This window comes from Mucor velutinosus (assembly GCF_035048745.1).
Source record: "Mucor velutinosus strain NIH1002 chromosome Unknown tig00000041, whole genome shotgun sequence".
In the NCBI taxonomy this organism is placed as follows: Eukaryota; Fungi; Mucoromycota; class Mucoromycetes; order Mucorales; family Mucoraceae; genus Mucor; species Mucor velutinosus.
Window position 1 is genome coordinate 3,113,017 of NW_027041905.1, and position 13,544 is coordinate 3,126,560.

At 40.7% G+C, this 13,544-nt stretch overlaps 4 protein-coding genes across 4 annotated transcripts; 1 reads left to right on the forward strand and 3 right to left on the reverse strand.

Annotated features, from left to right (window-relative positions):
• Nucleotides 1–843: 843 nt before the first annotated feature.
• Nucleotides 844–1,292, reverse strand: ATC70_001217 (uncharacterized protein; the record flags this gene model as incomplete). Its single annotated transcript, XM_064820615.1, has 4 exons — nucleotides 844–911; nucleotides 980–1,039; nucleotides 1,102–1,216; nucleotides 1,281–1,292. The coding sequence occupies 4 exons, from the start codon at nucleotides 1,290–1,292 to the stop codon at nucleotides 844–846; spliced, it is 255 nt and encodes an 84-aa protein (XP_064684535.1).
• Nucleotides 1,293–3,892: 2,600 nt separating this feature from the next.
• Nucleotides 3,893–5,786, forward strand: ATC70_001218 (uncharacterized protein; the record flags this gene model as incomplete). Its single annotated transcript, XM_064820616.1, has 6 exons — nucleotides 3,893–3,932; nucleotides 3,991–4,170; nucleotides 4,232–4,429; nucleotides 4,486–4,746; nucleotides 4,900–5,188; nucleotides 5,246–5,786. 6 exons carry the CDS (start codon nucleotides 3,893–3,895, stop codon nucleotides 5,784–5,786), a joined length of 1,509 nt encoding a protein of 502 aa, XP_064684536.1.
• Nucleotides 5,787–5,952: 166 nt separating this feature from the next.
• ATC70_001219 (uncharacterized protein) lies at nucleotides 5,953–8,382 on the reverse strand (the record flags this gene model as incomplete). The annotated part of the gene is made up of 10 exons (XM_064820617.1): nucleotides 5,953–6,534; nucleotides 6,588–6,764; nucleotides 6,828–7,142; nucleotides 7,202–7,480; nucleotides 7,538–7,688; nucleotides 7,748–7,831; nucleotides 7,891–7,937; nucleotides 8,003–8,062; nucleotides 8,147–8,264; nucleotides 8,333–8,382. 10 exons carry the CDS (start codon nucleotides 8,380–8,382, stop codon nucleotides 5,953–5,955), a joined length of 1,863 nt encoding a protein of 620 aa, XP_064684537.1.
• A 1,738-nt stretch (nucleotides 8,383–10,120) lies between these two features.
• Nucleotides 10,121–13,164, reverse strand: ATC70_001220 (uncharacterized protein; the record flags this gene model as incomplete). Its single annotated transcript, XM_064820618.1, has 7 exons — nucleotides 10,121–11,016; nucleotides 11,076–11,780; nucleotides 11,833–11,985; nucleotides 12,046–12,268; nucleotides 12,322–12,338; nucleotides 12,420–12,587; nucleotides 12,642–13,164. 7 exons carry the CDS (start codon nucleotides 13,162–13,164, stop codon nucleotides 10,121–10,123), a joined length of 2,685 nt encoding a protein of 894 aa, XP_064684538.1.
• Nucleotides 13,165–13,544: the final 380 nt, after the last annotated feature.

Below are 13,544 nucleotides of genomic sequence, written 5' to 3' on the forward strand. Positions count from 1 at the left end.
ATGTGGATATTACTTGCCAAGTTTGGGAGCCTAATCCAACTTGATGAATGCCAATGTAGACGTGTGATTTGGCATTTAGCAGTAGTGGCTGCTATTTACCCTACTCATCCTTTTGATGGAATGAACTACTTGTAACATTATATTACTGAAATGCTGATATGACGCTGATCATGTAGCGGATATATGGGATCTATCTACATCATACCCAGGAGCAGCAAAGATCTACAGAGGCATCACTGCAGATGTACTCGCCGCAATATATCGCTTATAAGCTTATATCTCTTATATTTCATGACAATGGCAAGCAAATTAGTAGAAAGGATGCGTAATCACGCAGGGATATACCTTTCAGCAGAATGAACGATGATGTGGACCCTTTGGCTGCCGATCAAGCCATTTCAATTGGTTTACTGTAGTGCTTGGTGTGATCACATCTAAAGGCCTTTGTCAAGCTTGATTCGCAAGACCACCACCATTCTTATTCTCAAAAAGCAATTTCACAACGTGCAAATACATGAGCAAGTATAACATGCAAACACAAATGTCTTTATATATTACGAGATAACAACATGGAGGATTTGTTTGATGAATCTCTGATAGAAACTTGTAGATATTCAGGCAGAAACGTGCCCTTAACAAATGATTCTACTCATGGTTTAGTAAGAAACCACCGCCTGGACAGGCCTAATATTTTAAAATCCACCCTCTGGTAACCTTAGCAATCACAAACACATGAAAATTCAGCTCGTATGGTTATACTCTTTATTTGCAATCAAATCAAGATATAAATCGTTGTAAAATTTCGGTATAATAGTCAGTTAAATGGGATAGATGTCAGTGCACTTATTGGGCAGCCTTGAGGGACTCAACGAGAGCAATGTATTGCTTCTCAGCATCTTCTTGAGAAGTACCTGAAGTAAAAGACACGTAAATATTTCCCACCCTCTACATGAACGAAATCTCGATGATAGTAACTTACCCTTGAGCTTGGTCCAAGCATCCCATTTGTAGCGACCTCTGATATCAAAAGTAGGCTTGGCTATTGTTTGGTATTTTGTATCAATATACGTGTGCTACTCAATAGATTCTGTTTGTACTTACAGGTGTTGTTATCACCAACAGTAGCTTGCTTAAAGAGACCATAGAGTTCCAAAAGTTGGCTATCAGAAGGCTTGTTGGAGAGGTTCTTGACTTCCTCAGCAGCAGTGTTGAATTCCTGGGTAAAGCATGTCAATTTTCATGCGCACTTACAGACAATCCTCTCCAGAAATGGTACTTACGGCAGAAGGCATTTTTATAACTTTACTTGATACAAGGTAAAGAAGAAAAGGAGTACGTTGCTCAAAACTTTGCTGCTTTTTAAAGCAAATAATTTCGCCCTGTGTGATACAGTGTAATAAAAGCTGAGTGAATGATGTAGCCGTTGGGTCTCCCCCCCCCCCTGGTCATGTGTCAATCAACTCAAGTGGCATGAATTGTTTGGATCCAACAGTTGGGGAAGGGAAATAAAGCGAGCTTGCTGCCATCTTGATCTTATCTTTTACTAGTCAGGCAAATATTATTACAAAATTTAGTAGACTGGAGTTTGCAATTAAACCTGTTGTATCAAAGAATAGCATGACAAATTTTCATATGTCAAATGCTCGGCCTAGTTCCTTCTCAAGCACCATATTAGTATACGTGCCATTTCTTCCACGAAGCATCTTCTTATGAACTGCACAGTATTTGGCTCACCAAGCAACGCACAGACCAGAGTTAAACGCGATTGATGCTCCAAATGTCAATAATATATAGCATATTCAGTTGTCATTGAGATAATTTACAGCGCAGATCGTAGAGACAATGTCTGACGAACAGGTTAGTATTGCATGATAAGCTTCGCTATACAAATAGTTTGCGACTGGACCTTATCAACTCAAAGTTTAGAGCACCACCCCAAACCTACAATCCACAAACAATATGGTGACATTTAGGTGCATAAGCGTCTATTTCATAACATTGTCTGCCCTATACCTTACTTTGCATACATTTTCCTTTTTCAGGCAGTGGATATATTAAACTCTGAGGCAATCAGCAGAAACTATAGCACGTTTCATCCCACAATCCCCTTCTTAATAGCTTCCAAAAGCATGGAGTACGCTCAGGATGACATTGGCATTGTTGTTGCCAGCCAAAATCGGTTTAAGGTCCGACAAAAAAAATTTTCGCCTGAATTGTACATTTTTGGATCAAGTTGCGACTTGATCAATCTATTTTGCGAAATTCGACTATATAAACTGTCATGATCATCCCATACGTACTAATCCATTTGTAACGTACTTTTTAACGCGCATCTGATGATGCTATAAAAGGTGTTTTAAACAAGCTTAATGAGCAAATTTTAAAAATATGATTTGAGGTTTTTGGCGAAAATGTAGAGATTTTGCGTATCAAAGTCTCGCAAAAGTGTTTTCTGGGGATGCGCTGGATCGAAAGGAACATTTTGACTTAATATGTGGCAGAGTAAACACTTTCATTTTTGGGGTCAAAAACGCGATCGTTTAATTTTCGATGGAAATCATGAGTGGTGACTTATGGATTTTGACCAATTTTCGATGATCCTGAAAAAGTTGAATAAAAGTATCAGTAAGTAAGTGCTAGATCAGAGAAACTGTTTGGTGCTATTCCGGCGTCCTAAAACGGCTTTTAACACGAGAAAACACGGCCTGAATCTATCTAAGTTTGGCTGTGTTTTGCCTACTTTTGAGTAATAAAGGATAACCCAAGTGCGCTGTTGGCCTATATATGAATTGTTTACATTGATAAAAATATTCAGCATCGTTGAAAAGGCAATTGCATAGCTTCTGGTTGTTTATGGAGGCTTCTCACGTAGCAATAGAAGGCTAAAGTAAAATTGTGCGAGACTGACTTCGAGTAGCAAAGCTGTTCTTCTCAATCCCCAGCTGGCGAAGAAGTTTACACTAATTTACCAGGAAGCACACTATAAAAAAGCCGTTTTATCATCCTATTGGTATAAAAGCATGTATGCATTGCTTGTAGGCGAGCATTTGTTGTTGATAGTCATTGAATTGTAGCAGGGATTTTGTGCTCAAGATGCAGCCTCAAATTTGATCTCTAAATTACTACATAAAGCTGACAGTTTTATTATTCTGTAAGCCGTCGCGAACGATGTAGCAATGAGCCCTGTCTCGTACATGTACATGGCCGCTTACGAGATCCATAACAAAATTGCTGCCATGCCAATGATGATTTATGCTGTGCCTGAATCACATTTTTCAAGAACACTGTTACCCTGTTGGCTAAAGCCCTTGTCCTTACCAAAGCGATCGGTGCCAGAAGTCGCCGATGGTATATTGGCTTCCCAGGTTTATCCAGCTGGAATAGTTGTACAATCTGTGATGAGCTTCTCATGGAAGCCTTTCCATTGCATTTATTAGGCCTATTCTATCATTTAACACTGCGTCATTTGTAGCCATCCATCCGATAAAGTAACAAACACCATTACGTTGGAGCATTTGCATTATGTGAAATCTGGATTGTGATGCTCCTGTGTAACGCAAACTGATTTGCCTTTTGATTCATTTGAGCCAAATGTGTGATAAGATAACAGTCGTTTTTCTTGTGCGTGTGTATCTTTTTCGTGTCATCTGCTCCCCACTTCTCAAAAAGCAAAAAGCCATGTCAATTGGTTTTTGTATCAGTTATATTTTCTCATGCATATGCCTTTAGGACTACAGCATGAAATGCAAGTAATGACAACAAGAGTCCAAGATGCGAAATGCTTGACTTCACGTGATGGCCATTTGAAGTCCAATATAAAAGGTGTCAGCAAGTCCCTTTCTGCCCCGCATTTTTCCAACCTTCATTTTTTCTTGTCTCTTTTTCAAGCAAAATGTTACACTCTCGTTTACTCAGGCTCTCCACAATTGCAGGTTTGTTTCTTCTAGAAATCAATATACCATGTCAATGGCTCAACATGCATGAATCTAGTTGCGCAAAGAGCTGCTCTTCAAACCAATCGTCTAGTTTATAAAAATCGACTCGCTATTTCCTCATTGCCTGCTTGTCAAAGGTTTTTTACTACTTCTGATCGTGTGCCTGAGACACATGTTAGATCCTTTGGCCAGCCTACACCAACAACCCACCCCAACATTATGAAGAAGGGCGAAGGTAAGATGGAGCTTGGGGGGTAGCAAAGGGAAAGTTCACTGACAAAAGAACATGGCTACAGTGACACCTGGCTTATCTGCTAGCGAATTTGAAACCAGACGCTCCAATCTCATCAAGTCGTTGCCTGAAGGAAGTACAGTTGTCAGCGTGGGATACAGCACTCGATATATGACCAACAACATCTTTTACCCATTTCATCAAAACACTGACTTTTGGTATTTGTGTGGATTCAATGAGCCTGATGCCGCCATGATTCTAGGTATTCTTGATCGTCATGCCACAGACTCGACACCTCATACTGATTCCAAAGTGTAGAAAAGGACGACTCAGAGCGCGGATACAAGCAAACCATGTTTGTTCTGCCAAAGAGTGCCAGTGCGGAATTATGGGATGGACCTCGAACGGGTGTTGAAGGAGTCAAGGAACTATTCGGAGCAGACGAAGCTTATGACAATGCTAAATTTTCATCCTATTTCAAGAAGGTTTTAAGCTCATCCAAGCACATTTTCATGGACAGCCCTGGTACAATGCCTTCTCTCATCACAGCGGATAGCACCAAGAAGCTGATTGAAACTGGTACGTTGAGTTCTTTTTTTAAACCGGCTTCTTGGGATAACAGACGTTTGATTATGTCTTCAAAGGGTGTGTGTGTTGTTCGGGATTATTCACTAGCGTCTTGGAATTTGAAATGAGAATGTGGGAAATAACTGACATTTTGTGTCCTACTAGGCTTGAAATTACAAACCATCTTGCCGCTGAGTAAGATTATTCAAGAGCTTCGCATGATCAAGAGTCCAAGTGAAATTGAGATTATGAAGAAGTCAGGCATGATTAGCTCCAAGGCATTCATCGAGGCAATGAAGTGGACAGAGCCAGGCACTACAGAGGGGCAATTGTGGGCCAAGTTTGACTTTGAGACAAGAGTGCGAGGATCTACTATTCTAGCGTATGTACCTGTAATTGCTGGTGGACCCAATGCACTCTCTATGCACTATGTTCGCAATGATATGGAGTTAAAGTAAGTGGTTTGGTTGGTTTATGTCGGGCCAAGTATTGATGGATCTGCGCTACACAGGAACGGAGATTTGGTTCTAGTAGATTGTGGAGGAGAGTACAATGGATATGCTAGTGATATTACCCGTACATGGCCTGTCAATGGCAAATTCAGCGATGCCCAAAAGGAGTTATACCAGGCAGTCTTAAATGTCAATAAGGCGTGTATCAAAATGTGCACAGAATCAAACAGCATCTCATTGCACGGCATTCACTCACATTCAGTCAAGCTGATGAAGCAGGAATTGCAGAACATTGGATTCAATGTCAATACGTGGGATCTCGAGCGCATTCTTTACCCTCACCATGTGGGCCACTACTTGGGTCTGGATGTTCACGACTTGCACGATTTAGATAGATCTCGCAAATTGAAAAAGAACATGGTGGTTACAATCGAGCCCGGAATCTATGTGCCATTTGATGATAAATTTCCTAGTAAATACCAAGGCATTGGTATCCGTATTGAAGACAATGTTGTCGTTGGAAAAGACGAACCGTATGTTCTCACTGCCACTTCACCTAAAGAAATTGTAGATATAGAATTTTGCTGTAAAAATCATTAATTACTCGAACCCTCTTTTTTTATTGAAAATATGTATAAATTGTATTTGTAGCACTAGAAATGTATATCTTGAAATATACAGTAACATATTCTTTGACTAATCCGCCCTTTTTCAACCCTATATATGAATTAATAAATAGCAATAATAGAAAATGTAAAAAAAAATGCTACTCTACCTCGATCTTCTCGAAAGAATTGGCCTTGTGTTTTGGCAAAAAGACGAAATCGTCAGGAGCAGGACCCAACAATAGTTCACTAATCTTGACCCAATCTGAAGCTAGAGGACTAGCCATCAACGTTTCAAGATCATTACGACCTTGATAAGGAGGAGGCCTTTCATTCATATGTTGAGGAGGATGCTCCAAAATACCGACAGGAATATATCTATACAGGAAGGATTGCCATTCACAGAGGAAACGTCTCGTTGTGTTCAAACCTTGACTATCTGTGCCCCAGTGTTCTAAACCATAATCACAGAAACGCTTCATCATATCAAGACGCTCATTAGCAGAGATATCCCAATGGCGTTGGTTTTTGATCTCATCAAATATCCATGGCTTGATCAAAGCACCTCTACCAATCATGACGCCATCCACACCACTGACTTGAATATCGTGGTTGTAATCCTCAAAACTCATAATATCACCATTACCGTAGAGAGGCATTGTATGTGTCAAGTTTTTCATCTTGCCAATATAGTCCCAATCTGCTTTTCTAGTGTATCTTTGAGTACGAGAGCGACCGTGGATCTAGCCATCGATATTAGGGCATTTCTCAACGAGGCGGATGTTACTCTACTTACAGTACTCAATGCAATACCTATTTCGTCGAGACGAGGCACAATACGATCAGCAACAGGATAGGCGTCCTTGATACCCATTCTGTATTTGGCAGTGATAGGAATATCGGTGACAGTCTTCATACCCTTCAAGATCTTGTACATACGGCCTCTCGCTTCCAACAAAGCTGAACCAGCGCCCTGAATACGACAGGAAAATAACTGTTTAGCTCACATACTACACCAACTCAATGGCTTATTCACCTGTTTAAAGACAAGATCGATGGGACAGCCCATGTTTAAATCAATAAAATCGACATCAGCCTCCTTGTTCAAAACTTCACAAGCTTTGGTTACTTGATCCACTTTAGAACCACAGATTTGGATACCAAAAATATCCTCTGACTTATGGCGCTTTGTCAATGCCCACTCGGATTGTTGACCTCTCAATAAATTAGCTGCTAATGCCATTTCACCGCAAGTGATATCGACACCAAATTCCTTACACACTCTACGGAAAGGCAGATTACCAACAGTGGTTAATGGTGCAAGGTAAGTCTTGTTTCTAAAGTCGATAATCTAAAACAAGCACTTTAGTATCATAATACAGTATTATCTCATCGAGCCTGAAAACAAACCTTCTTGTAGCCAGTGTCGATAGGACCAATTGGCTTTTCGACAGGTGCAGGAGCAGCAGACTCCTTTTGAACATTGGTAAACTCATTGGCAGCATCGAAAAATTCCTCATTTTCACTGTCGCTTTCTTCAGGCTTAGATTTCTTATCAGATGGCGCAGCAAGCAGCTCGGGGTCATCTAATTGTTTTCTCTTTAAAGTGTTTGAATCCTTCATGCTTTGCTCCTCTTCAATCTCTTTCTGAACTTGCAACAGATACGCTTCTGATCTGGGGAACTCGTACTAGCAAAACTTGGTTGAATATCGTTATGCAAATGGACCCTGAGGTTGATGTCTTACTCTGTTTTTGAGAAGCTTGGTTTGCACATCACTGCTGATACCATTGACAGTATATACAGGGTTCTCGGCAACCTTGGCTTCATCAACGATCAATTTGTTGTCTTTATCAACATGTGCCTTGAGGAATCGACATTTATAACCGTAGGAACACCTATTTCACGTGTGTTGAACATGGATGTCTACAGAGCTAAATGCATGAATTTGTCTTACTTTCCAAAAAGGTCAAACTGGACACATCTATCACCAAGGTCTTCCCCTTTGATCTTCAAATAAGCATCCAAATCATGGGTGAATCTACAACTACAACGGGGTCAGCACACACTCCTCCAACTACAGTCGCTGTCAAATCCTACTTTTCGCCAAATACACACTCCTCACCGCGGGATGTAGCTTTGCAGAGCTGAAAAAGCAGCAATTGATTAGTAAAAGTTGGTATTTATTCAGATCAATCAAGCATCTGTATACCTTTAAGCTGTCCTCGATTCTCTTCTTTCCTCGTTGACCCTTATTAGCACCACGGACATTCTAAGATACAATGTTATGGCATGAGGAGGAGCTCTGCATGAACATTGCGTACATAGCTGCTTTTTTTTTTTTTTTTTTTTTTACCTTGGATTTCTTGCCGTTTTGCTTTTCTGAGGGTCCACCTTCAGCAGCATCGTCATTGATGGGTGCTTCAGCGATTTGCTCTGCTCTATCATCGTCAAACCAACGGTCCTTGCGGTACCTTAATGGATCCAAATGTGAATTGTGTTAGTTTTTGCTGCTTTCATTTTTTGGTAAAAGTATACGCACTCTGGCTTGATAGATGCTTCTCCAGGCTTATTTAGTTGAACTTGAACCATGTTGAGTTGAAGATAAACTAGTCGAAAGAAATATGCTGTAATTGGATACAGAAACTGTCTACATGTCCAAGAAAAAAACTTATGTGACCTTGTAGTGACAACCTTTTGAATACATCAAACAAGCTTGATCTCGCTGACAATTTATGCATGGTTTGATTGTCACATTTGGTTATATTACACCTATTTTCTTGCTTTATTCTCACACTTACTCGGTGGGTTGGACCTTTGGAAGGAAACAATCTCTCGGTCATCAGGTCTGCCGTCAATGCTGTCTGAAGAGTGTTTAATGGCTACATGGGCAATAAACTGGGCTGCTTACGTCAATGGTGCTACTTGTGGGCTGCACTATCGTTGTCGGTCCACTTTTCGCTGGCTAGGTACGTGTGATGAAGGGTGGATGGATATTAGCCAAAAATTTAGCACTATTTCACTGATCATGCCGTACTATTTATAATCTACCATTCATAACAATAAACCCTTTTTTTTTCATGTCGTGAAATATGTTTAGAATAAGGATACGAGCTCGAAGCATATATAATACACAGTAGAACGCAGACTTTATTCCACAGATATGGTCACTATACTCTTATCAATTGAATAGTGGATTTCCGATGCCTATCAAACATGATAACTTATATTCACTAAGCTATTAAATATTCCAAGGGAAGAATTAAGAATTTTTGGAAGTCCATTACTGATCGCACTGGCAGGACCAGCTAATGAAGAGAAAGGTCCCAAGACAGGTCCTAGAAATTGACTACCGTACTCCCCTTCTCTCGACCTCTGTCCTCTCGTTCTAGTGCTTGATAAAGCTGATGTAAATGTAAGCGTATGCTTTTGCGATGATATGGAAATTCGTGTCTTTATCTTTAAAAGGAGCAGCTTGAATACCACCAAGAAGGGCAACAAAAAAGAGGCAGATGTAAAGTTTGGCTTGAATACTATAGTGGTGGTATGACAGAGAAAAAGTTTGCACCTTATATACTTTTGACAAAGATATGCATCCTACAGAATACTTGCGTTACGAACATACAGACTGGATTCGTATGCCAATACATCATGTAGCTTGAAAACCTTGCATTCAGTTTAACAAATAAAGAGTACGATTTATGCATTATACAATAATGCATAATTTCAGCGTGATACGACTGTGCATCACATTACTTACTCTTATATGCTCTTAAGGGAGATCTGCAACCCTATCCTAAGGCAAGTCAGACTGCAATGTATGCAAATGTGCCATGTAGCTTGAAGATCTGTAGTTCTGCTCATGACGACTATGCACAAGACATCGATTTATAGAATATCTTCGATGTATCGAGCTCCCTAAAAATGATGCACTCGATACGATTACGCGTTACGCATCTTCTAATCCGTAGGGCGGCGCCGCCATCGAGCATAGCGAGATAGATTAGCTAGTAAAGAGTATACACAAAATCCCAATTTGAAAAGTGCCAGCAATGTACATGTGCTCTCCTGCAAGCAATGCACACCTGTTGTTCTTTTAGCAGGATAGTAATTGTTCTTACTTGCGGATAGTTCTTCTGTGGAAACACTACAAATCATCTGATCAACTGATTTGCCTTATGTGCTTCTTAAAAGGCATACTTAGTTATCATACAAAAAGATAGGCTGGAGTTGTACGCATATTTGCCATGTAGCCTGAGAATCCAGCGTTTGGTATGTTGGACAGCAAAGCACTTGAAGAATGCCAGCAATGCATACTCTTTTACTCCTATCAATTCATTCTGTCTATATTTATAATCCCTGATTTCCATGACTCCCAGTCGGCTTCATTCTGTGGATCACCAAGTAACTTGAGTGCACTCAATTGAATCAAGTAGTTGCCATTAGTGGTTGGTATAGCATATCTTCCATCTACTTTATCAGGTTCCAAACTTGCAGCAGTATCATTAAAATAATAGCCATTCCATCCAATGTACATGTCGTTGTCTTTTGGAGTTGCAGGTACATTTGTTGCAGGAAGCATGACATGGCCTAACACATGCTTGTCAAGATGCCTCACGAGTTCTGCTTTAACCAATTTTGTTGGGTTTATCAAACCAAACTTAACGAGAACAAAGTAATCTGTCTTGAAATAGCTTCTGGAGCTGTTGAATTTGTATGTTACTTGGTCTGCCGTCTGAATAATGGCTGTTTCATTGCTGTAGTATGATTGTATGTTCTCTGCAAAGACAGGAAGGTCTCGTTGATTACCTGCAACGCCTATATAGGGCACGTGAAGTGCTCTAAGTGTGCTGGTATTATTCAAGGGACTGAACTGTATAAAGCCTCCATACATGATGTGATTCTGTGGATCAGTGCTGGGAGGAGCTACTGTAACTGTTACTATTTGACTTTCTCCTGGATTCAGATGTATCTCAATTTTTGGGAACTGTATTGCCGATGTGGCATCTTGGTTAACAGATGGTTGATTGAGAGAGTTGTACGTTGAACCTGTTTGATTGTAGGTCTTGATTCCTGTGGTTATTTTGCTGCTGATTGAATAGGAAACTGGGTATGTGGCGCCATTTGTGATTGTCAAGTTGTGTGTGATATAATTAGGCGAGCTTGTATCATTAAAGCCTATTTCAGGCGGGCTTATGTGCACTGGTTGAATGATAGCATCATATACTGTAGGAACATAGAAAGCAATGTCAACATAAAATAAGGGAAAGATATTTGATACTCACCTTGCACCAGCCCAGCTCCTTGTCGAATGGGATTCTCAATTATATCACTAGCAGCATTACCAACATGTAGAGGAAGCGCATAGTTTTTGAATTTAGTTCGCATTGCGGCTGCATCTGTTTGGTTTGTTCCATGATACTGTAAATAGAGAGCGAGTGAGCCAGCAATATAAGGACATGCCATTGATGTGCCATCTCTAATACCATACCCTCCAAGATACTTTGGCAAAGTGGAAAAGACTGTTTGGCCAACAGCAGCAATGTTTGGCTTGAAATACATTTCTGCTGTTGGTCCAATGCTAGAGAATGATGAAATGGTGTTGGCCTTGGGATTCGCAATGTAGCCATCAATCTTGATAGCAATGACCTCAATGTCTCTTGTGATATCAGCGAACAAATTCAGCAGCTTGAGACCATTTTGCAAAGAGATAGATACAACTGGAATTGAGCCTTCGGCGTTGACCGAGTCTAATTCTTGGTCAACATCATTATAAAAAATAACACCCAGTGCGCCAGCTGATTCAACATTCTTGACTTTGGTAGAGAATGGACATGTTCCTCGCTTGACAAGTGCAATTTTGCCTTTCACAGACGCAGATACAAGCCTTTTATCACAAGCATCCTCAGCCAAAGCCGTACTGTTTGAGTTGGCAATAGCCAAAGACCCATTGATGAACGCTTTAGTGTCATCGCCAGGAGGATAAGCATCTGGCAAACCGTGTTAATGCAGAAAATGTTGTTGCAATGCTCTATACCCTACCAATAGGTTCGTTTATTCCAGTCATATTCAGTTTGTACGGTGGGTTGTAGACTTGATTCACCACAGAAGCCACGGCTAGAGCTGACAGTGCAGTGGATGGAGCAGATACACTGTACACACCATTACTACCCTCGTTTCCTGCCGCCACAACAACTGTAGTAGAGGCATTGTTAAGTAACAATATCACACAAAGCACTGATACGAACCTCTCACCACTCACACCCGCTGCTGTAATTCGGTTGACTACCTTTACTAAAGGTACAGAATCATCTGAAAATGGTAGCGTGCTTCCAATGCTCATGCTAATAATATGGACACCGGCTTTGTACGCCATAATCAGTGCATCCAAAAGAACGTCATCTGTGGTGCTTTCGCCATCACAGCTGAATACTCTCCACATTCCAAGAGAAGCACCTGGAGCAACTCCTTCAAAGTTCTATATGACCTGTCGTCAATAATCTGCAATCATTGCATTCAGGCAAAGCTTACGTTTTCTGGGTCGTATCCTGCAATGATTCCAGCGACATGCGTTGATAAAGGATGTTAATGTACAAATCCGAGAACAATTGACAGTAGTTGTATTGTACCATCAGTAGCAGAGTTCTTTCCACAGCTGTCCAATGGATCATTATCAGCTTTCACCATGGACAAAGAATCTGTACTATTGTATTCATCACCCACCAAATCATAGCCTGCAATCACTTTGAAACCAGGCCCAAAACCTCCACCCAAAGCCTTGAGCGTATAGTCGATGCCTACCCCTTCAGATTAGTGTCTATCCCACGCTTCAATGGCTAAGCATACGTTACCAGAATCAATAATACCGACAAATACACCTTGCCCAGTCAAATGAAGCTCCTGTCGAGCTCTGCGGACTTGAGATGTGTTGTGAGGCATCAATGATCTAATCGTTTCAGGGGTAAATATCGAATTTGAGTCCGGCTCTGCCCTTGTTATAGGTGGAATAGGTGATGCTCTCTGAATCATTCGGTTGGCAGACATGGAGATAACGCTAGCTTCATCCAGCAACGGTCCAATGCTGTCGTGATCCTGTATCTCTATCGACAATCCACTGAAAAACTTGTGCCTGAATGTCTTGTGTACTTTGACACCGAGCTTCTGTCCAGCCATCCAATGCAGCATGTTATCTACATCCGTCTTGGTTGCTAGTTCTATCAGGTATCGACCTTGTAGGCATTTGACAGGAGAATGAATATATTTTGGATGGTATATCGCGTCAAGATGGCGGGCAGTGACTAGACACGGTATATGAGCGAGCGCTACTACAAGGCAAGCAGTGATGGCGCTGAGAAAGTTGCTGTTTACTCTCATTGAAGATAGAGTCAATCATTTTACAAGTTGGTGATGAAGCCGACCTTTTATAGTCGCTAAGTGCTTTGGCTCAATGCTTTATAAATAGATTTTATAAATAAAATGTTGTCATAAGAAGTGTTAGATGATGATGTCGCTGGATTGATGAGATCAGGCGATGCAAAACAGAAGGCTATTCTCTTCCAAACATCACCGAGCCATTGGTAGTACAAAGTACGTCTAAATAAACAGTAAATGATTTCTCACCGCTCTTTTTGTTTGGCTCATTCATAAGGTTTTGGCTGATTTTTGACGGAATTGTGATAACTCGACAAAAAGCCCTCTCGGTTACTAGGCATGCATTGCATGATTCCATGTTATATTTGGTGAAGCAGATGAAA